Source organism: Hippocampus comes, unplaced genomic scaffold (genome assembly GCF_001891065.2).
Source record: "Hippocampus comes isolate QL1 unplaced genomic scaffold, H_comes_QL1_v1.1 scaffold156, whole genome shotgun sequence".
Lineage (NCBI taxonomy): Eukaryota > Metazoa > Chordata > Actinopteri > Syngnathiformes > Syngnathidae > Hippocampus > Hippocampus comes.
In genome coordinates, this window is record NW_017805744.1 from 6,596,114 (window position 1) to 6,619,874 (window position 23,761).

The window sequence follows — 23,761 nt, forward strand, 5'->3', positions numbered from 1 at the left end:
ACTGCGTTGTGGAATATGAGTTAAGTAGCAAAATCCACCTGTTTTTACTCATCGCATGGGGCGGTCATTTTGCCACTTGCTGTCAACTGAAAATTAAGACACAATGGCTCAGAGTTCAGGTAACAACCTATCACGGCTCACCTATTTTCTGAAGCTGAGCCGTGATTGGTTCGTACCTGAGCCTCGAGCAACTGTAATGTCATGTTCAGTTGACAGCAAGTGGCAAAATCCAAATACTGTAGTCTAAACACGGCATTCTGATTAATATTGTGCTTGTGGAATATGAGTTAAAGCAGTAAAATCCAACTGGTTTTGTCCATCTCGGGGAGCGGGCAGGGGGCATTTTGCCACTTGCTGTCGGCTGTACATGACATTACCGTTGCGCAAGGCTCAGGTAAGGACCAACAATAATAATAATCATCGTCATAATATTGACCTGAGAACCTTGACCTCAACCCCATAAAACACTTTGGAAATTACCTAGGAGTGGCAGATCGTCCACAAATTTTCAAAATTAAAAATCAAGAATTGATACATTGAAGTATGTCTTGTCCTTTATCAAACCCATTACAAAACGAAGATGCGTGTTTTTAGTTTAGCATTTTAATGTAGGTTAGGGAAGATAACTAACATCTTCCAACACAATACAAAACAGGAGGCTTACATAATAACTGTTCCACTCATCCAAAAAAAAAAAAAAACAGCAAATATCACACCTGGCGCTGCCTGAAGTCTCATCGTTGAACATATATTCTCACGTAGAAAAAGGTTGTTGTTAAAACATCTTAAAGACCGCTTGAAGGAAAGGTACAAAAAGCATAAAACCATGGGATTGGGTTGCTTCTGCAGAAGGTGCTGTACCTTTGGGAATAACAGAACAGACAGGAGCACAAAATGAAAATGTTTCCGTAATTCAGGAAGATTTAAGACCTTCTAATAATCAATGTTGTCATGATGAGTCTGACTTGCACATTATCTCGTGCACAAGTCTGTCTATATTGGAAGACTACATTGCACATCTTTGAATCATGCTAAATGGATGACTGACTTGACATTGGACCGGTAGGCTAGCAGGTTGAGAGTTTAAGGTCGCTTGAGGAAGCACTGCAGAGTCGTGATAAGCAGAACATGGTTTTGCTTTTGCTGTACCTCATTTCACAATAACTAACAAGGCACAATCATGAAAGAATTGTAAAAACCTGAAAAATTAAGAGTAACGTTTTTCATGTATATATTTTCAACGTATTCCTGGTCAGGTTGGGTCTGGTTTTCAAGCAGAAAAGGGGAATGCTACTGTTGTGCTTTCTTCAGCTGAGCCTCAGCCTCCTGCGAAGAAAGGAAGGACAGATTGTGAAATATTGATCTGATTGTGTGTTACATTATTTCACGCGCTACATGAAAGGGGTATGGTAACGAACTGGCACACTTTCATGCGTTTGTTTTTACGATGGAAAGCCAGTGTGCAGCAGAGAGAAGCACATGAGTCATGCTTTGGTGACGTGAGAAAACATGGAATCAAATTCTTTTCTTAATGGTAATCACAGTCTTGTTTGAGGACTGACGACAAGAGAGAAGAAACCAAGGCGTTTTTGATGGCTGACTGAAATTTTACCTTTGAGCCGGGGGGAGCAGTAAGACCCAGAAATGCATAAACGGCGTTGTCCTCTCTGGCATCAAAGAAGGCCTCGTAGTTCTGAGAACCAATGATGAAAGAGAAGGAAAGATGTTAGCGATAGCTAGCTAGCTTTTTCAGTCTAGCTAGCTAGCTAGACAGACAGAGATATTTGTCCACTTTAACGTGGGTGATAATAATTCAATGCGTTTGTTTCTATCCCACCCCGCAATATTTGTCTTCATTAAATATCTGTGGCGGTAGAGGGTTCCCTGTGGTTGGACGAGAGTCCTCCGGGACGTTCTCCCGCATCCACTTCCGGTTGACCTCATTGGCTGCGATGTCATACTCCTCAAAACCGATCTTATTGGCTGCCAGGAAGCCCATCACGTCCTGCTGCTGCTTTTTAATCTGTGGGTGGGTGGAGGGACATTTTAGAGTGGGAAAGAAGGGAAGTGGTGGGTTAGTCATGTGTCTCCTGCGAAGAGCAATTTGAGGAAACAGAAATTTTTGGTTTTACCAAATGCTTATGGTCTGAAAAAAAAAAACAACAACAATTCACACTTCCACACTTGTGATACAGACAACACAGGAAAAACTCTTCACTGTGTGAAAAAGAAGGCTTAAACTAAATTCACAAAGCACAACATTTTGGATGAAACCATCAATATATTGCTCAAGCAGCCAAACTGAAACATTAACATTCTATGGAAGCTCTTTCTGTAGCTTTCAATTTGGATTTAAAAATATTTGAGGACACCAGTTCCTTGAGATTCAAGGAGAAGGGTGCAGATAACCAAAAAGCCTTTATGGACAAAATAATCTCATCTCCGTCTTTAATACTTTTGTTTTGTAAGGGGATTGCTTGAACTGTAATTTACTTAAATCCTCACCAGGTTATAATACGCGAAGACACACTGCACTAATTACAAAAGCACAAAGGGTATTGTTTGAATTACATTTGTTTTTTTTGGATGTAATATGAAAAAAAAATACAACTTTTATCCCCTCCCCCTCCAAAAAAAAAAAAAAAAGGAAATAGAACTTGCTCTACTGAGTGCCATTCTTGTGTTTATTTTATGCACTTGCATATTGAAATAGACGAGAAAATCAATAAGTACAATACATTCTGGTTGTCTACAACAATGCATTTAAAGTTTGAAGGAAAGGAAAATAGCAATATGTGGCATATTTTCCACCATTTACACCAGATTTACACTGGATGCAAAGCACTCATTTTGAGAGAATAAGCAGGTCCTTCAGCCATTCTGTTGATTTGGAAAGTCATTGTTTTGACTGTGTTTTAGCCCTGCCTCTTACAGTACATAGATGTGTGTTTGAGTGCATTGTCCAATAGGGCCTTGGTGGCTGCATGGAAGAGGGAGGATGGCCCTACAAGGCCAGACGGAAACAAAAGCTCCTCTGGGTCTTGAGAGGAGGTAACCAGTCAAACACGAGCCAAATAAGGCCTGCTGCAAGTCGACACACACACACACACACACACACACACACACACACACACACACACACACACACACATTCTTTCTGTCACCCTCAATTGCAGAGCAATATTCACCTGGTGGAATGTTAACCAATATCATGGCAAAGTATGAGTATGAGTATAAGCACAGGCTTGTTCGAGTAATAATCGGTGAGATAGCACCATGCCTGGAGACCAGACAGATTACTTAATCGCAGTCAACTCAAGTCAAGCTTTATTGTCAAATACGCTCGATGTGCAACATACAGCACAGATGAAATTACTTTCCTCTCTCAACCACAGTGCAAATACATTATTTTCGACTTTTTGATGGGGAAAACTTTTTGATGCATGCTCTTGGAGCACAAACCAATACCCAAATCAAGTTTATCTTGACATATACTAACATGAATGATTGGGGTTGAAGACTCCCAGGATCTGTGATCTCCTGGTGAACTTTACATCATCTGCCCATGGAGGTCCGCTTGCAAGTCGTTATAAACTCACTTTGTCTCATCAGTTTCATGTCGAGGACTGACTATGTTTAGAAAAAAAAAGCCACTGTAACTTTATGCACAGCTTGAACATTTCATTCAGTGATTCTTTTGTATTGAGGTAGCCTGCTGACCACAAAACTGCGACTGATGATTAAGTCACTTCTTTTTAATCAAATAAGCCCACTAGCACTTTTGCGCACCTAAAAATGTGGTGTCGCATATTTCTGTATCATTTAAGATGTATATCAGCTCCAAATGAAAGAAAAAAATGAAATGTTGATGGGTTGGCTTGTATTAATCTATCAACGACAAACCCAAAGGCATTCAGCAGCCAGAATTTTTTGGGGGGGAATTCACAATATCGCTAGATAGCTATGCAAATAGCACTGAGAATGGTCCTCTGAAAAAGTAGTACACACCTTGTATTGTTTGTCTAAAAATGTATCATGAGTTTCTAATCCCCACAGAATCAAGACTGCTGATGCAAGTCATTCCGCACATTCCTGTTCCACATTTTTCGATAAAGCCTTCAACATTCTTGGGGAATGTGCCTGGATTCAGAGAAGAATTATAAATACATTCATGTTGAAGAATCTGCGGCACGGTGCCTGACTGGTTAACACGTCGACCTCACAGTGTAGAGGTCGTGAGTTCGGTTACGGCTCCGGCCTTCCTGTGTGGAGTTTGCATGTTCTGCCCGTGCCTGTGTGGGTTTTCTCCAGGTACTCCGGTTTCCTCCCACATTTACCAATCAAAGTTTCATTCACCAATCTGACCTTGACCTTCACCTGCTGCAACTTAAATCGGTTCTCGTCCGAAGTACTCGATTTCATTCACAAGGTAACTCAATGTGCTTCACACAAGCAAAGACACAACACATCCAAGCATTTACAAACACAACAGAGAAAACAAAAGTAGCTTACAAAAATTATTGGGGCTGCCTTTAACTCCACAAGACGTACTTGTACGTCTTTTTAAAATTAGGCCTCGCCTACCAAGGACGTACTTTTTTTTTGTGTCATAAAGAGGAGGAGGGTCTGATGCAATCTGTGAATGAGAATAAGCCGTTTGCATTGTAAATCATGTAAAAAAATCGACCAGTAGGTGGCAGTGGTGCCTCACGTGCTTGAAATAGCATGGTTTTACAAAACGCTCTTTTTCTCCGTTTTTTGCCCAGGAATCGCCATTTTCATGAAACTTAGCCATTTTGTAATGCCGATTGCTGAGGAATGGAAAAAGAAACAAAATTCTTTTTTCTGCTGAAAGAAGAGAGTCCAAACTTTATTGTCGTAGGTTTGTATAGCATGAGAACCAAATATTCTGTGGGCCTTGCAAGATCAGTCAAAATCCAGTAAAAACAGAACAATGTGTTTGTATACAAATACAATATAATTGAGTAGAACAGTAAAGTGTTTTATCCAACTCAAAACAACATGACAATATACAAGATTTAGTATACAGTTTTCCAGGCCATATTTTGGTTTACAGCCTCAAGAGATGATTCCTCTTTGAGTTCCAAATGACATCTTTAACAGCAGCGTCATCCTCACCGCCATGTGAGTGTTGTGTTGTCAAGGAAGTGAAATTAGATTCAGGGCCGATCGATCCTTAAAAAAGGTCAGTCATTAACAGCAGCTAAACGCAAGAGCAGAGATCGATTAGATTAACTGTAGCACACGCTCGGATCAATCGCCCACAATACAGATGAGGCTGAGGGTCAACTTATATTTAACTTAAATACAAGACAGAAATGTCAAATTTCTTTCGACCGTTCTTCACAGACAAATTCAAATGCTTATGGGAACATAAAAGATATCGATGTTTGTTTTCATAAGGCAGGAATCCCCAAGTCAACCCGCTGGATGTGCGTATGCAAGGGGGTCTGTGTGTAGTACAGTGTTTATAGCTTTGCCGTGATTAAAGGAAATCTGATTTGTGCTGAAAACCGAGACTTGCTAAACTGGTGTGACAGCCACGGTAGCTTCCTACCCAAGCCTGAGCTTAGCATTACAACACACTTTCAAAAGAATAGCTTTGGCTAGGCTCCCTCGCCGCTGACCTATTACACAATGTCTGACCTACAAAGTCTGCGAAGAAACGGGTATAAATCCACACAAACATTGCGGATATGTACGGCATATGCATCGTATTACGGTTACAACCTTATCTCTGTGGTAATAAGGAAAATACGTGTGGCTCCAGTTTGTACTAAGGCACTAAGCAATAAAGATATGGGGCAGGAGATGACTTCAAATCTTTATCAAACAATAATGCATCATGAGTAGGGTACCGTATCCAATGAAAAAACTTTAAAAGGACAAGGCTCACATCAGTCTTTTGAGAAATTCAGTAAGTTCAACACTGTTCCAACTCCTTGTTGACTGAAACTTACTGTGGTGGGAAGATGATGTCACTTTACGGGGAGACCACCCTTTATCTTGGATCAGGGATGATAGAATTCGTTCACCAATACATATGCAGAGGTAACAGTCAACCTACACAAGACTGTGCCTTATTGCCTGTTGTAGGAAAAGCTTGATTTCAATTGTCGCTGCTGAGGGAGGCCCAACCAGTCAGTAGGACTAGAGGGCAATTCAATTTTCACACAGGGCCTGGTAGCTTTGACTTTTTTTTTCCCTCTGTGAATAAAAATCACCTTTTTAAAACTGCACTTTACGTTCACGGTCAATGCCCGCATATTCACGGTTCAGGAATCACAGATTTGCACATGTGGAAATGTTTTTTCAATTATTATTTTAAAAATATTTGTACAAAAAAAAAAATTAAATTAAAAACGTCTCCATTTTCACAATAATGCACTGGAGCTGCTCCACCAAATTAAACAAACAAACAAACAAACAAAAAAAAAACATGTTTTTTTTTTTAAAAACCAATCCCACCATTATTTGTGTGTCCCAATGATCCTCCAAGCGAAGTTGTTTGGAGTTTTATGCCCCTGGCAGGGTCACCCATGGCAAACTGATCCTAGATGAGGGACCAGACAAAGCACGGCTCACAGACCGCCTTTTGATAAGCAATATTGTTGGATTATGTTTTCTCTTGCCCGGACGAGTGTCACCAGGCCCCCCACCCTGGAACCAGGCCTGCCGGTGGGGCTCGATAATGGGAGCCAGGTGGCTAGGCCTGCACCCATGGGGCCTGGCCAGGCACAGCCCAAAAAGGCGATGTTGGTCCCCTTTCCCATGGGCTTACCACCTGTAGAAGGGGCTACAGGGGTCGGGTGCACTGTGAGTTGGGTCGTAGCCAAAGGCTGGGACTCAGACGCTGGCTCTAGTGACGTGGAATGTCACTCTCAAGTCAGGCCACTGGATGTTCAGGGAAGGAGACTGAGTTCATATGCAATGCAGCAAAGTCCCAACTACATATAGTCAGGCTCTGCTCCACACAAAGCTTGGGCTCTGGTACTAGTCCTTTTGAGAGTGGTTGGACTGTCTTCTAGCCTGGAGCTGTTCACTATGTAAGATGCCAAGCAGGTGTGGGTATACTTATTGCCCCCCAGCAAGAGTTTAGTCCACATGGATGCCCGCACTCTCCCTTAGACAGTGGGTGAGAAGCTCAATCATCCAGGAGGGACTCAGAGTCAAGCCTCTGTTGCACTGAGAGTGGCCAGAATAGGTGGCTCGGGTGTCTCTCTGGTGAGGTGTTCCGGGCACATCAAACCTGGAGGATCACCGAGGGTTGAAGCAGGACACATTTTTGGGACATATTTAACGACTTCTCTTACCCCTCTTGCAACTGTTTGAAGAAGAAAAAAAAAAAAAAAGAGGAAATAGCGGCAATGCCAACTGTGGTCCTCATGTTGACAACATTCTTATTTATTGCCTGTTGAAGTGAAGAGGGAGACTTGGACTTACATTCATTTAGGATGTCCAACTACAGGAACGGCTTATATGAGTTAGTGGTTGGTGGTCATAATGTCAGGGCACTTTAAAAATAGAGAAAAAATAATGCTCACTGTAGACAATTTTTTGTGAATGTGAAATACAGATATCACGTTCATGTCATTTTAATAACTGCTCATAGTTTCGATGACCATTTTCATTTCCTGTTTATAAAAACATATAGCCTACCAAGTAAAATTTTACTGAACCAACACAATTTTTATGCAAATACATTAAATAAATGGAACACAATTGCATATTGTTGTGTTCCCCGGCAACCCTTGCAGTTTTCTGTATGGCCTCTTTGGAAAATTCATTGCCCAACCCTGTATGAAACATGACATTCGGTTTAATTGGGAAATGCTGACCCCACCCCCCTCCCCAAATTACTCCATTGGCCACTGTTGACAATTACAGTCCACCTTAAAGTTGAAATCCGCCTATTCACGATGCACAAGTTGCATTGCAATTTTTTTTTTGGGGGGGGGGGCTGACAAATTGCTGAGAAATTAATATTTTCAAACGTTATGTAACACCCTAAGATGCTGCCCAAAGGCCCTAGTCCTTCTGAGCCATATTAGTGAAACAGGAACTAGCGTTAGCTTAGCTACCAGCAGGGAGTCAGCCGGCTTGGCAGTAAACAGCAGTGTGATGGATGATTGCAGTATCGGTTCGACAGGCAGGCAAGGCTCCTTTTGAGGTTGACACCGGAGAATGCAGGGTGGTAAACGGCTTAAGATGATGCAGAGAAAGGTCGAGGTCGCTACTGCTGGTGCTTTTTTTCTAAAAAGTGTCACCTTATTTTGCTCTGTTTTTTTAATGTGAAATATACTATATCGATCTAAATTAAGCTATTTTACCTGGCCTTGCCAAATAGCAGATTCACTGTAATGTGCTTATGTAATGATAACACAAGTGTTTTTTGTGTGTGTGTTTTGGTTTTTAACGCGTTACTTTATTTGTGTTGTTTCGGCAGACACTGGTGTGTATATCCACTTATTGGTGTTTTTCGATGACATCTAAATTGCATTGACCAGGTGGATTTACGCTGGACTCGCATATCTTCTTAGAAAATGTCCAATTTCAATAGGAAGACATGCAGTTTTTCTTCTTTTTACGCTGCCATGATGCATATCCAAGTTGTGCCACTTGAAAACAACAACAAAAAAAAAAAAAACGAATCATGTCACTTGAATAAAAGTAGTGTACTTTTGGCTCAGTGCTTCTCTGACAGTGTTAGCATTGTCATCTTTGTAAAAAAGAGACTGTTATAGCTTTATAATTAGACCGTATTAGATTGTGCACATCGTGTCTAATGAAGTGGCCAGAAGTAGAGCTTTACAGATGACCATTAAACACAAGAAGACAAGCTATAATTTTGTGGTCTTGAAAAATGTCCTTCCTCAGATTTATGCAGATAAATAATGTGAACTATCTCTTTCGCTCACACTAAAAACAGAGAGGTCCTTGTGTTTGAGCTGTTTTCTCGATGAGCAAACGTCCACCGTACTACATTACAAAATAAAGTTTTTATTGCATTAAGCTGGGACTTGGCGACGACAAAAAGTTGCTGCTTTGCCATTCGGCTGTTTCAAATATTTTCTTTTATTGTATCCTCTAAACAGGGTTGATTTCCCATCAAACATTCGGAAATGACTAGGAAAAGACTATGAGGCTGTAATGTCAACTGATATACCAAACAAAGCTTGTAATGGCACATTTATCAGGCTCTGTTGCTCCTGATTCCTAAAGGAGATCAGAATCAAGGCTGACTTAGCCTGTGTCTCTGAGTTGTTGACTGGTTCTGTTCTTTTAAACCACCGCAGAGTCTTTACCAATCATTTACTGGAAGAGCAATAAAGCCATTTCAGCGCTGCCAGCTGAAAAGAGGGTCTGTGTATCTGACTGAGTGCTGAGTGAAAGTACATCATCTTGAGGTGATGTAAGGATCATGACAAGGACATGTTAGTTTGGTAAACTGAAAAGACTAGAACATTGAATGACACTGACAAGTGCGAAGACAAAAGCTAAACCATGCACTCACTTGTCACATTAGGTACACCTACGCATCGTATTTGATCCTTTTACAAAGATAATACATGAATGTCCTGTTTTATGACACTGTCTGAAAGGTACTACTAATTGAACAACACTGCGATTGTTCTGCTTGAAGTTTGTGATGGCAATAAAGTGCAAGGCATCACAGTGACAGGTAGTTACTTCTCATATGTTAGCCTGTGATGTTTCGAAATTAGCTAACCAAAACAATTGCAACATGTCTCAGTATGATGCAGAGCACTTCTATGACTGCAATTATAATAAATATCGTCTACGTAAGACCTCTGTGATAGTGTTAATCAAACATAAGCATTTGGGAAATGCAGGGTTTGTGATACAGCTCTTATTTTAAATTGCACACGTGGGCGTGTGCTTGTTTTAATCAGAGGTTCGACCCAAGATTGTTTAATGCAAAAAATTGTGTTTCACTCTGAAACCAGACATCCGAAATATCTTGAACTGCATTCTGCAGCTGCACTTCTACTTCTGGAGAATTGCATCACCATCATTCCTTTCCACTCGAGATGAAATTGGCACGACTGAAACTAAACACCCCTACAGCAAATTTAAACCATTCCAAGCAGAGAATGTGCAGCAAATGTTTGGCAACCCGAGCATTTCCTGTGTTCAAGCCTGGTTTAAGCAGCCATCACCATCACTGTCAGTAAACACAATAACCAATAGCACCACAGTTCACAGCAGCGTGTTGTAAGTCGGACTCCTACTACAACTCTTTTGTAACACAGCTAAAATATCCAATACAAGAGGACGGCCCATGTCGCAGGGGTCAGACGTTTCCATACCGATATATATTCTGAGTTCAATCAAAGTTCAGCTGCCCTCCGAGTGGCTTTTTGAGGGCAGGGATGCTGCAAATACCCACACAATAAAGAAGTAACATTCTCTCATCACTTACCGAAGTGGAGCCAGAGGAGGACGCGATGTACACTTTGATCACCATGGTCAATCCCGGATGCAGTTCGTTTGCTGCTCTGGCTCTTTGGGTATTGTTGAGGGGGGGGGAAACGACTTAATTCTCAGGTCTGATCCTCCGTTGCAGACGGACTGCGTGCACAAACACTCTTACTCTTCTGCACTGGATGGAGCTTTGCATTCCTCCTCCGCCTCTCTTGGCCTCCCCGCCCCTTTCAGTCGCTCTCGAGAGATTCTGGGCTGTGAGAAGTGCACGAGCTCGAGTCGCAGGGAGACACGTAACCGCAGAAAGGCAAATAAAAGGTGGCGAGACTGTGCTTAGAGTGTCTGGCTGGACGATTTATGTGGGCGCCACCTTATTGTTCTCTTCGCGCTACAACACATGCACACGACACTTGTATGTGTCCAAGCAACAACAATAACAACCACGGAAAATGGCGAATGGATGAGTTGCAATGCATAGTACATGCCGCGAATGATTTTTTTTGTGTGCAGCAGGCAGCAGTGAGAGGCGAGGGCATCCATGTTCAAGAGACGGGCTCAGTGGGCCCCCTGCAGGCGTCTGGTGCAGGCGACGCACTCCTTTCCAGTCAAACGAATTTAGGAAAACCGAAACAAACAAACAAAAATGTCTCGGGGAGGAGAGGAGTGGGCGCCATATTGGACTCAACGCGAATACGGTTCACAACAAAGTCGCCCTTTGTTGGCCGATGTTGGTTGAATTTGTTTTATCTAAAAAAAATCAGGGGAAAGGCACAGCCTTTGCGCTGCGTGTTTCCACCCGTGGGGTCGCGAATGCGACGCGTTTTCCGTGAGACCTCTCCCCTTGAACAATCCCTACACATGTATTCAGCCAACATGTCCTCGAATCCTTTCATTCTCATAGGCGTCCTCCCATCTCCCCCTGTAAGAAGAAGCCATTCGTGCAGACCCGCTAACCATCACCGGCTCCAAATTTCCAAGTGTTCCGCAGCCCTGAATGGCGCCAAGCGATTGGATGACGCCACCGTCAATCCGCCGCTTAGCCGCACCCCTCCCCCCATTCAACCACTCGCCTCTCTGTTTCTGTGTGTTTACTACACTGGCGACCATAGGAGAGACACTCGTCTTCACATGCACTGAGAACAACTGTTTTTAGTTGTGCTTGCGTTCAAACCTCCTAGAGATCAACATGCCCAGGAGAAAGGTGAGTAATCCAAAAAATATATAGAAAACAATTAGACGGCTGGAGAGAGCACGATTGCAATGCAAACGCTTATGAAGACATTCCTCTGAGACATTACTGAATTATAACGCAATGTATGGTGTTCGGATGTCGTCTGTAAATAACCTCTTTTTTCAAAAAATAATTTGAATTTTTTGGTGTTGGAATGAATATTTTCCCGCGCGAATATGGCTATCTAACGGTGCAAGCCGCCGCTGTCCGTTATGCAGCTCCCAAGTCTGTGGCTCTATGCAGTTAAAGCACAAGCAGCAGCAGCCATGCTTTGCAGCGCTTGTCCACCTTCGTCGGCGAGTCAGCCGAGAACAAACGGCTCGCTTATCGTCGTTTGCTCGCCAAACCGCTCCAAAGTAGCGCCATAAAATACTACGGTGACTTTACTTTGCGTTTTGGCCGCAAAATCCAACATTGGCCAACGCATTTGGATAAAATGATATATTTTCTCTCTTTGTTCGTAGTCCCAAATGGCTGCGGTGGCGCCGCTATGCCTGAGGGTGGCGCCCGTGAGAGTGAGCAAGGTTCCTCCCCCCCCGCCCTCACTGAGACTCCCGCGCCAGCTTTCAAATCTGAGCTGCATGCATTGAATGGGAGGCAAACTCGGGGGAGTGAAAGGGACAAGCGTGGCCCAGGACCTCCAAATGTGTCCCCAGTGGCTCACATGCTCAATTTCTCGGAGCCCCTCTCGCCACCTATGCGTTGCCATGACATTTCATAGCCCTAAAATGTTTAAAGCAGCTGTATTTGTCACACTTTCATGTTTTGGGGTGATTTGAAAAAGTTTTTTCAACACCTCTATTGTCAATCATATGAAGTGCACAAGTCGCTTGGTGACACTTAACTCGACTTATAAACACAAATTCAGGATTTAATAATGTCATTTTTCTGTTTCCATGTTTCACTGTTGTTTTTTTTGGTTGCAGAGAGAAGTAACAGAAGACAAGGAGGAGGTAAGTGTTGACAATGTAAAACAACACATTACATAGCAATTTATTAAAAGAAATACACTTTAAATGTAATTTTATAGTTGTTACCTGCACACTGTCTCAGTATTACAAAGCAAAATGATTAAAATAATGTGTTCTTTTTCAGCCCAAGAGGAGATCAGCCCGGTTATTAGAGGTAAGAAAACACAAATATAAATAACATGTTTGAATTAAATAATATGGCTAATTAACATGAGATAAACAGCAGTTCAATATGTACAGGCATCTAGTCAATTAGGTATCACATAGTTCTCCAGACAAACCTTTTTTTTTCATTAATTTGAGTGTTTTTTAATTCACAAATATGATTCCATTCTAAATGATCACCCTTAAAACTGCTGGGTTTAAAAATAACCCAATTTGGGTTAAAACAATCCAGTGTGAGTTAAAACTTTATTTTTAACCCAGGAGTTTAAGTAGTAACTTACTTTAAGCTTAAAAAGTTGAAAATAGTTCAAAAGGTACAACATTGTGTTTAAACTACATTCATATGCTTGTAAGAACAAAGCTCTCCCCTTTTTAAAATAAAAATCATTTAAATCAAACATGATCTCCTTTTACATTCAGAGACAGGTCCGACACATGATTATAAAATTGAAAAAGTTGCCACCAGAGGTTGGGGCTTCATATTATTTAAATACAAAGTAAAAAGTAACCCCATTATGGTGTGTGCATAATGGGGTTGTATTATTTGTGATTTCAGGGATAATAGAATAGCTTCACATTCTGTTCAAAAGCTCAGAAATCCTAAAGAAAAAAACCCACTGCGATACTCGTGCTCTTTTTAGATTTTGGTAAATTTTGAAATTGTGACCAAAGGATAACAATGTATTTTTTACAAACTCAAGGGTAACAAAGGTTTGGAGCCCTATCCCCAAAATAGTTAAATAAGGCAACTTTACTTAAAGTTATCCAGTATTGTAATAGTTTACTTTTTCATATTGCAACCAATTCTAAAGCCACCACTTAATGATCCAGTGTGATAATACAATGAGCAACTGATGTAACAATTGATTTTAAAATGTATCCTGGGATTCAGAGTGCCTATGGAAAGAAAGTCTTGAAAAGTAACAAAGAAAACTTATTTGAGCCATTTTTAATCTCATCCCTGTTTGCAGAAGCCGGCCACATCTAAGGTGGAACCAAAGGTTAAGAAGCCAGCAAAGGTAGGAGAGGCCAGCCGTGCACACAGCCATCTGGCATTTGAACATGAATCCAGCTAACTGCTTAATTTTGTTACCTTTTCCAGAAAGAGAAGGCTGTGAACGATAAGAAGGAAGACAAGAAGACCAAGAAGACAAAGGAGAACGCCGAGGCAGAGGCCAATGAAGAAAACCACTCTGAGAACGGAGAGGCCAAGACCAATGAGGTGAGCTGACACTTGGGCTGTGGACTTGGAAAGTCAAAATAATGGTGGTGACTTTACTTCATGTCTTCTGTACCGCAGGTGGAAGAAGCCCCCGAGGAGGCCAAGGAGGAGGCCAAGACAGAGTAGCACCACTGCCCCAGCGTTCCCCTTCTACAGCCCTTCCCCTTGAATCTCCCCTCTCAAGTCTCTCACATGGTTTCCCTCCAAGGCGTATTGTTAACAGAGGAATATTTTTATCAATGATTTTATAAGTATCCGTACAGATTTTTAGCACAAAAAGTAAAGCTGATCATGGAGCACCTTGCAGATTTGCAGTGGTCATATCAAGTGTCTGCAAGCAAGACAAACAACACACTACAATCTTTTTTAAATAGCATTTTGTGATTGTTAAAGCCTCGTTTGGTGTAGAAAGTGTCCCCTGCCTGATTGGCTCTGTCGTGACTTGTGTATTCCTGTGTTTTTCCTCCCTCCACCTTCTCTGCAGATTAGACCCCCCGCCCCCCCTTCTCCCGCAGTTCAGCTTCCTATCCATGTTTTATTAACGGTTCGGCCATGTTGTTGTGGCTGTTTCTTTTAGATCTCTTAATATGCAGTGACTTCCCCTTTGCTTGTATCTCATGATCCCCCCCCCCCCCACCTCACCATTGAAAATGTGTTTTTAAAAATAATTAAGCGCATTGCCCATAAGGAAGAGGAAGACGAACATGTAAAACATTCCTGGAACACTGATGCCTACGACCTGTGTCCGAGACGACCCTGCGTTATGAGAAAGATGAAAAAACAGCTCTTGCGTCATCCACACTGTCATGTCAGCTTGTTTCTTTTAAAATGGTCGTTTTATTTTATTTTTTTCATAATTTGAATTTGGAAATCACTTACAAACGCAGGTGTCTGGTCCTTCTCTTATGTTCTGAAATTCTCTTAATAAAAACAGTCCTGGGAATTTTCCTCGAAGCATTGTGTCTAGAGACTGTTTTTTGATTGTATATTGAAAACAAAATTATGCAAATGAAAAATTTGAATGTGTCTGAAATTCTTGATGGTAAACTAATGAAGATGTTAAGATGATTTTAGAAATAATCCATCCATCCACTTTCAACACTGTTCATCATGTATAAGTTGCTGGTTGCAGTTGCTGCAGCCTAATCCCAGTTGTTTTAGGGCAAAAGGTGGAATAACCCCAGAACTGGTCGCCAGTCAGTCACAGGGCACATACAGAGACGAACAACCACACACAAATGGCATCCATAATGATGCCTGATTAACCATGATTTTGGCCTGATCAAGGTCGTGCATCCTGGCAATACTTCTAACAGCTCAATGTCAGAATCTCCATTAGTAGAACCCTTTCATGAACTTTGTGTTGACATACTCACCCTGGATGACTGAATCTTAACTCCCCTCTGGCCTTTACATGTTCACATCCAACTGCATGAATGCCTGTGTGAGTACCATGACCCATATTCACGATTATATTATTTCAATACAATACGGCACCACATTTATCTCAGCCTCCACGAAGACCTACATGCAAGCAGAATCATGAAAGATGCATGATGTTGTAAAGCTAACTTCAGTCTTGAGTTTTGTTGCTTTGCTTTTCAACCAAAACCGTAGTCCGTCATGCATATTTGTTGTTCGCCAACATTTTCAGAGTAGAGTGTTTTAATTATCTGGTGAACATTTGATAATGCTCGCGTCTAAATAGAATATTTTAAAGTGGGATTTAGCAATCTCTCTCTCTCTCTCTCTCTCTCTCTCTGGCAGGTCGCACTTGATGCAAATCCAAGCACGATTCGCGGCCTGCATCCTCCACACCAACTGCGTAATAATCGCTTTAATATTCCTGCTCGTCGTCTATTTTGTGAAGCAGATGCAGCTTCTCTGAGCCAGCCAGTCATGGCCGAGCCACGGACTCCATTTTGTCCACATGTCTCTCGAGGACGGGGCGGGGGGGGGGGGGGTTTTTTCCTACTTATCCTACTATCTGCCACTAGATGGCATCTTTGCCTCACTCAACAAACAAGTCTGACACGTGAACTTAAATTGGCTTCAAAAAAATAGTTGTTTTTTTTCTTCAAATTGCTTTTATATTGATCAGACCCCTCCCAGAGCTATTAACTTATCGTGGTGGAGGATTTTTGTGTTCCAATGGTCCTAGGAGCCCCAGGGCTCTTGCCCCACGACGCTGGTCTGACCTGGCAGACCCAAATGTATTGTGAGGGTCTGCTGGGAACCTCTGGCAATTTCCTCTGTCAGATGGAGTTTAAACTCTCACACCTTGGCTGAACTTGGACCATATCCTGGAGGTGGCAGGAGACAGAGTCCAAGTGGGTCATGTTCCGTACATCCACTGTTAAGGTGACAGACAAAAGCTGTAGCCATGAGGTGGTCGATGCCTGTCATGGTGGCAATCCCCTTTTTGGCCTGTGGGACTTCTGAGGAAGCTGAAAGGTATTGGCAGTCTACGCAGAATGCATCTTTGGTGGTCGCACTGCTGAAGCTATGGAGAATGACTTCTGGACACCTTCGAGGAAATTCTGATCCACCATCCAGCCTCTCAGGATCCAGTGCTGCTCACCTCAACTCAGAAGGTTGTGAGTTAGTGGGAGAATACTAAAAAGAGCTGCTCAATTCCGCTACATGACACGCCTTCCTCTAAAGAAGCAGAGTCTGGAATGTTTGAGGTGGACAATTGGACCTCTGGAATTGAACTCACTGAGATGGTTAAAAATCTCCTTGGTAGCAAAACCCTGGGTGTGGATGAGATTTGCCTGGAGTTCCTAATGGCTCTGGATTTTGTGGTGTTGTTCTGGTTGACATGTCGCTGCAACATTGCATGGACATCAATAAGAGTGTCTCTGGACTTGTAGACCAGGGTGTGTGTGTGTGTGTGGGGGGGTCACGTTTTTAAGATTGCAGACAGGAGGGTATATTCCATGAGGTACCGGTTCCCCTGTACAACTTATGTCACATCGCTGGCAATAAGTGGATTTTTTTTTTAAGTGATGGTTGGACTCCACCAAGGTTGCCCTTTGCCACCAATTCTGTTCATAACTTTTATAACTACAGATTAAAGGGCAGGATTACAAGGTGCAGCTGATGCATTGAATGAGTCCGGCATGCTGTTCTCAGTAAAGCGTTTCACTTTTTGCAGATAATGTGGTTCTGTTGGTTTCATCAAGCCACGATCTTCAACTGTCACTAGAGTGGTTTGCAGCTGAGTGTTTGGCGTAACCCTGTTACAGATACTTATGCACCTAATAAATATATACAGTATCTCAGGTAAATTTTACTATTGTTACATTTGTTGCAGTAATGTTGCATATCACTGTTTTGCAAATCAATGCTAATGTAAGTGTTTTTGCTAAAAATAAATCAATAAATAAATGCGAGCTGTGTTGACTGTTGCTCTTAGTGGACAACAACAAACTGAATTGTCGCATTAAATATCCCCAAGATCTCGATCAGTTGATCTTTTTTTACTCTCTAGACCTCTATTTGACACTTCTGCTCTCCACATACACACAACTCCATTCATTGTTGCCTTGAGCATGAGGAAAACAATGAGCTGCATCACTCAGTCAGTAGAAATTACATAATCAAACTGCTCTGACCATGCACAGACTATAAGGTACCGGTACAGTATTCCTCTTTTAATTATAACCAGGGAGCATTAGCGACACTGGTGCAAGAGATTTGAAGAAGCAAGATATTCCCATCTATGGACTTATTCTCATTTGATGTTGTCGACTCTGACTGATTTGAGCCAAGTGTGTTGTGTCTTGTGCCAATGTTAACGCCACAAATGTATTTGGTGTGCATATGTTTTTTTTCTACTGAGTCAAATGATCAAACTGGATTACTGTATATACAGGAATTGACCAAACTATTCATCCCCCCCCCCCCCAATTTACGTCCAGTTCCCCACCTTTTGCCTGAAATCAGATGGAATAGCCTCCAACACATCCACAACCTAGCTTAGGCCTTTCTGGAGTTTGCATGCTTGCCCGTGCTTGCATGTGTTTTCCAGGGGTGGTTTGGTTTCTTGTAATATTGCAAAAGATGTTAATCTAAGTGTGAATGGTTGTTTTTCTTTACTCTACAGGTATATGCCCTGTGATTAGCATGGCATGGTGACCAGTCCATGGTGTGCTCAGTCTCTCAAACAAAGTCAGCCAGGACAGGCTCCAGCTCTCCCGTGACTCTCCTGACAACATGCAGTATGAAAGAAATGGATGGGTACATTTTTACCCAGGAGCATGTTTAAGAATTACTGACACCGTTTTATGATGTACTGAATACTGGTAAATACCTGCTGTGGGTGTTACACCGTCTTATAGCAATATCTATTTGATGATATACTTTTCTATTAACCTCATTTTAACTCAGACAGTTCGAGTGAGGGTGTCTGTGTCGTGTATTCTCCATTGTCTTTCATCTCAGGGGAGAAATATGTGAATCGATCAAACAAAGGCGCAGTGCTAACACCGTTTTCGTTAGCACCAGCATGCTTTCCCTCATCTGTGAAACCTTTGAGATATTTCACAGTTCCAACACATGCATCAATCAGTCCATTCACTCTGACTTGATAATGGATTTACTAAAAGACCACACGCGCACACACACACACACACACACACACGCACGCACGCACGCACGCACGCACGCACACGCACACACGCACACACACTGTCCTATTCCGCCTGCTTAGGTTTGTCTGTCGGACCTCGTTTGCCAAATTCAGGAGAATCACTATATTTGCTCACCAAGCCTTGCATATACACTCATCTCCAATCTAACTCTTGCAGTGGTGACTAAAATAGTCTTCATATTCTTTTTTCAAACACGTAAATGTCCAACTCTGTCATCCCACGCATTTCCAGCCACTGTCCTCCCCACCCCCACTGTGCACTTCATTATGGTCATGGCTTTGCACACAGGAGGAGGGGAGGGTGAGAGTGGGTGAGTGAGTTTGCACACACCTTCTTCTGCGTAAAACATGAGGATGACCTTTCATGAGGAAGCGATTTAAATGATGGCCTGTCATCACCAGGGATACCAACGAGTGAGTGTGGATGAACATCTCCTGTGGAAAAAAAAACAACGTCACAATTTAGCACACACGGAGTGGGAAACACACACACACACGCACACACACACGCACACACACACACGCACACACACAGACGCACGCACGCACGCACGCACGCACGCACACGCACACGCACACACACACACACACACACACACACACACACACACACACACACACACACACACACAAAAGGAGCCTTCACGTGCTGGAGTCAAAGTGCCCTCCCTACATACACAACCTTAGTGATGCTTGATATGAACAGACGTTTATTGACAGCTGTTTTAAATGTGCTTTTCGAAGAGGATGTGATCTAATTGTTTATGCTTAGGTAAACTGTCTTCTTTATCCACCAAAACTACTCCAACGGATGCAAATGTGTAAGTGAAGAGAGGAAGGCAGGAGGAGGAAGGAGTGATAGAAATGAACAGGAGGTGAGCATTAAGGGTGGGAGCAAAAAAAAAGAAAAGCTGGATGCAAATGGGAGTCTATTCTCTGCGTATGCAGGCAAGATGGAAATGAGTGGGTGTCTGTGACGTCAATCAGAGTAGGCATAAACACGCACACACAAACAGAAACTCCCCTTGTCATCGAGTCCCAATGCTAAATGACTCTTCAGTCCAAACAGCAGAAGTGCTCCACATCACAGGACTATTGGAACATCATCCCAAAGAGACACAACATCAGTGCGACACAAAAACTGATGTACCGGCTTCAGTTTTCAGTTTTCTGCTCTCAAGCTCTCATTCTCAGAAGTGTAAATTGCATGTATATTATACATTATATACATATATACATTATACAGGAGATCATTCTTAATTTTGAGTGTCGTATGGCCATAGTTAATATTTCAAACAACAGTTTTACCCTTTTTTTTCATGCGGAATCTTATATGTTGTGTTGCACGTTGTGGAAAGGCTGTTAGAGTTGATTTTGCACAGGGAGGATTTTTTGACCGTTGTGCGCCATTGTGGGGTGGAATGCAGCTGACTCCCGGTCAATCAAAGTGGCTCCCCTCATTCCTATTAAAATCAGGACAATGGGAGCGCACACGGTGCTACATTGCAAAAGAAGAAATTGACCATACATGAGATTGATGCATACAAACTGCATTTATACTGGTAAACTGCAAGATCTCCCCTTGCAGGTGATGTAGTCTGCAATGCATGTGATGTGGTCAATTGGAGACCGCCATGCAAGGCAACCAGTAGCAACCCTGCTTCTTCTTAGTTGTGACACACTGTCAGCATGGTGCTATTAAAATATTTTTAAGATGATAATGATTGTCATTTCTTCGCCGAATAGATTTCTTCATTGATTCAGAGGTATTGTTCCATGGAGTCATCATATTTATGAATGCAATCTGATAAAAATCCATCACACACATGCATGAAGCACCGAATCTGACTGTCCTCGATCAAATCCATCAAAATCCCGTTGCACTACCTGGGCCACCGCTTCGACCTGGGCCACTGCTTCGACCTGCTGTTTGCCAGTCTAAATTATACTCTACTTTTTGTCACCAAATTGCATGACACGCTGGGGCGGAGCTTGCAGTCCTGTCGGCCGGAACGCCCAGTGAGACCAAATTTATCAACACGCTAAAACAGAATTGCCCTGGCACAAAAACGCGGATGCACCGATTTTTACGTTGAGTGCAGTCTACTTTGTGTTTCCAAATTTTCAGGTGCATCGAGGGAGCAGCATTTCCATCCGATGGAAAACTCAGTGAAGCAGTCCCAAACGCGGTTGACCAGGCTTGCCTCAGCCATTTTTTTATCCCGAGTGCATGGGTTCCTGTCTACTAAAACAGTCAGCTTCACTCAAAATCCTTACTTTCATAACATACTAAACCGCCACCTTGGACAAGAAGTCCAGGCCACCCTTGAATGAGATGTTGTGTCAGCCTGGCCAAACCCAATGAAAAATTCCTGGCTATAAGCATGTAAATATAACTTACAGTAAGTGGGGCTTGACATTTCAGAGGCCCAAACTGACAGCTTTGTCAGTGACAGGCCCTGACCCAGCATTGATTTAGAAATGTATGGCTAACATTGAATAATATTAATAATAATATATAGCTTTGAATATCTGTCAGTGCAGGAAAAAAAATAAGTCTGCTCAGGCAGGTTGAGGAGCAACAAACAATACTGTAATACACTTACATACAGACATATTCAGCTACCAAGCTTTGGGTTTGTTTTTGTTTTTTGTTTTTTTGTTTTTTACTGTTGTCTGCAGGTTGTTGTTTATGTATACCAGTACTTGTCAGTGTGTAACTTTTATATTAAAATATATTTTATACTCCTGGGAGAAACATCAACCAGCTGCCACAATGCCCCCACCATTTGTGTCGTGTTTTTCCTTTTGTTGTTGTTAAAACGTCGCTGACATCACCTGTGTTTTGGACACCCACACCCACAGGAGAGTTCTCTAACGTTCCACTTAGCATGCTTCTGTCATATGATCTGCATAGACTGAAGGAGGCACAGACGGAGGAATTCTTTTAGGAATTTTGAAAACTCAATATTAGGATTCAAAGACTGTATGAAACTTGGCCAACATAACACAGTGCAATAACAATGTCATAAATCAATACTTTTACATATTGTTCATCATATGATGTCTGTGTGTGTGTGTGTGTGTGTGTGTGTGTGTGTGTGTGTGTGTGTGTGTGTGTGTGTGTGTGTGTTCAGTGTTGCCATTGAACATTTCAATGTCTGGCTACTTATGCGTTGCTGTAATTGTGTTTTACCTCAATCAGTTTGTTTATAATTTGTTTATGTAGTTCTTTGGTGAGGAGCAGTTGAATGTGAGAGGATGATTATTTGCTCATCATTTGGGTATAATTCATTCATGGAAGACAAACCGGTTGTATGCTGGCATTGAAATAATGTAGTAACCATTACAGAAACACATAAACAAGTTTTCATGAATAAATAAAAAAATCAGGTTAGCTGTGGCATAAACATTTGTTGGTGGTCCAACATGGATTTCAAACACTGCTATAAGTTCCCCTGAAGACTCACCATTTCCCTTTCATTGCTTTGATTCTCAAGGGTGAAGTTCGTATCACAAATGAACTAAAGTTGAGCCAGCTGTTTAAAATTCTCAAAATGCTGAGAGAGCCGGGACATCATTTTTAAGTCAATGTTCAAAACTTTAATAACAGAGTTGAAACAAAGATTATCGACAAATTAGGCATACAGCATTTGCATTTTCACGGAAGCGGGTATAATACCAGAATATGAACGTGTGGGGACTCAGGAGAGGTCTCCAGGTTGATCTCACACCCAAAGTCAATTCGGATACGTACTTTTATGTAACCTGAATAAGAAAATGAATGAAGAATAATCATTAGGATATGATCTGTAAGAAGACACTGGTACATTGCAAGGTGCTCTGGAATGCATTGGGGCATAGACATTGTCTTAAACAAGTTTACCTTGAAGATGTCATTCATTCATTTCCACGGAGCTGTGATGCGATACTCAATACTATACGTTCTCTTGCCGGTTTGTGAGAAGATTTTTCAGTTTTATGTCAATTTCTGTACGAGGAATGTACCTTGGCCTACAGTGAAAAATGACATATGGAATTAGCTTCATTTTATTGTATCAAGTCGCTGCACACACAACAGATACATTTTTGAAAGTAAACATATTTAGATCCAAGTGATTTTATTTCATGCACCCAGTTGATGAAATAAAATTGAGCAAAGTCAACACACCACTTTTTTTCAGTGTATGCATATCTCCTGGATGTGTGACATGGGATGTGTGAAAACAAATTATTTCGCAAACACTTACCTGACCAATTTCTTCATCTCGATCAGAAGAATGCTTCCCCTTGCTGTTATTCAATATTTTTACCTTCTTCTATTCATGCTGAATGAGCACTGAGTCATAGCAGTCCAGGAGGCTAATGTGTGGGAGGCACACAGTGGGGTAGTGGAGTGGGAGACAAAATGTAGAGGGTGTGAGTGGTACAGGTTAAGCAGGGTGAGGCTGTAATCATTTTTGTCAATAACCAAAAAAATGTTGTATACATAAATGGTGAATACTAAATATGAATTGTGCCCTCGAAAGAATATCAACCCTTTATTGGGCTCTTTGACCATAATCCATAGCTGCAAATAATTTGAGGTGATTGTGAATGGCAAGTTCATTTTAGAATGACATTTAAAAATATTGCACTAACATGAAACTATAGAGGGCAAGCAGATGAAATAAGTACTTGTACTTTTAATCGATGGAGATAACCATTTGTACTGTCAAACCTGCATGTTCACACCCTACGATGCCAAATTGAAGTCCGAGATGTAAAGGGACTTTGACGTCTGAGTAACACGCCCTGCCACCAGGCCATAATGAGTTATGGAGATGTGCGGATGAGGTGTCTCTGTAATTTTAGAAAATGCCTGTTTATTGCAAACAATAGGGCTGTCCATTAGGAAAATTGATGCGCATACAGCTGTGTGTATGTGCACACGCACGCCCGTGCGTGTGTGTGCGTGTGTGCGTGTGTGTGTGTGTGTGTGTGTGTGTGTGTGTGTGTGTGTGTGTGTGTGTGTGTGTGTGTATACATTTCTCTGCTCTCTCGTGCGAGCC

General features: G+C 42.0%; 2 protein-coding genes across 3 annotated transcripts; one reads left to right on the forward strand and one right to left on the reverse strand.

The window, feature by feature from the left end:
- Positions 1-583: 583 nt before the first annotated feature.
- sh3bgrl (SH3 domain binding glutamate-rich protein like) lies at positions 584-10,880 on the reverse strand. The gene is made up of 4 exons (XM_019884315.1): positions 10,466-10,880; positions 1,838-2,023; positions 1,613-1,693; positions 584-1,326 (listed from the first exon to the last, which is right to left on the reverse strand). The coding sequence occupies exons 1-4, from the start codon at positions 10,508-10,510 to the stop codon at positions 1,291-1,293; spliced, it is 348 nt and encodes a 115-aa protein (XP_019739874.1). The 5' UTR covers positions 10,511-10,880; the 3' UTR covers positions 584-1,290.
- Positions 10,881-11,536: 656 nt separating this feature from the next.
- Positions 11,537-15,010, forward strand: hmgn6 (high mobility group nucleosome binding domain 6). Of its 2 annotated transcripts, none has more exons than XM_019884317.1 (6): positions 11,537-11,668; positions 12,625-12,651; positions 12,794-12,823; positions 13,809-13,853; positions 13,937-14,056; positions 14,135-15,010. In XM_019884317.1, the coding sequence occupies exons 1-6, from the start codon at positions 11,654-11,656 to the stop codon at positions 14,180-14,182; spliced, it is 285 nt and encodes a 94-aa protein (XP_019739876.1). In that variant the 5' UTR covers positions 11,537-11,653; the 3' UTR covers positions 14,183-15,010. The 2 variants fall into 2 exon arrangements, with proteins under 2 accessions (XP_019739876.1, XP_019739875.1); XM_019884316.1 differs by having other exon boundaries at positions 11,542-11,668; positions 13,806-13,853.
- Positions 15,011-23,761: the final 8,751 nt, after the last annotated feature.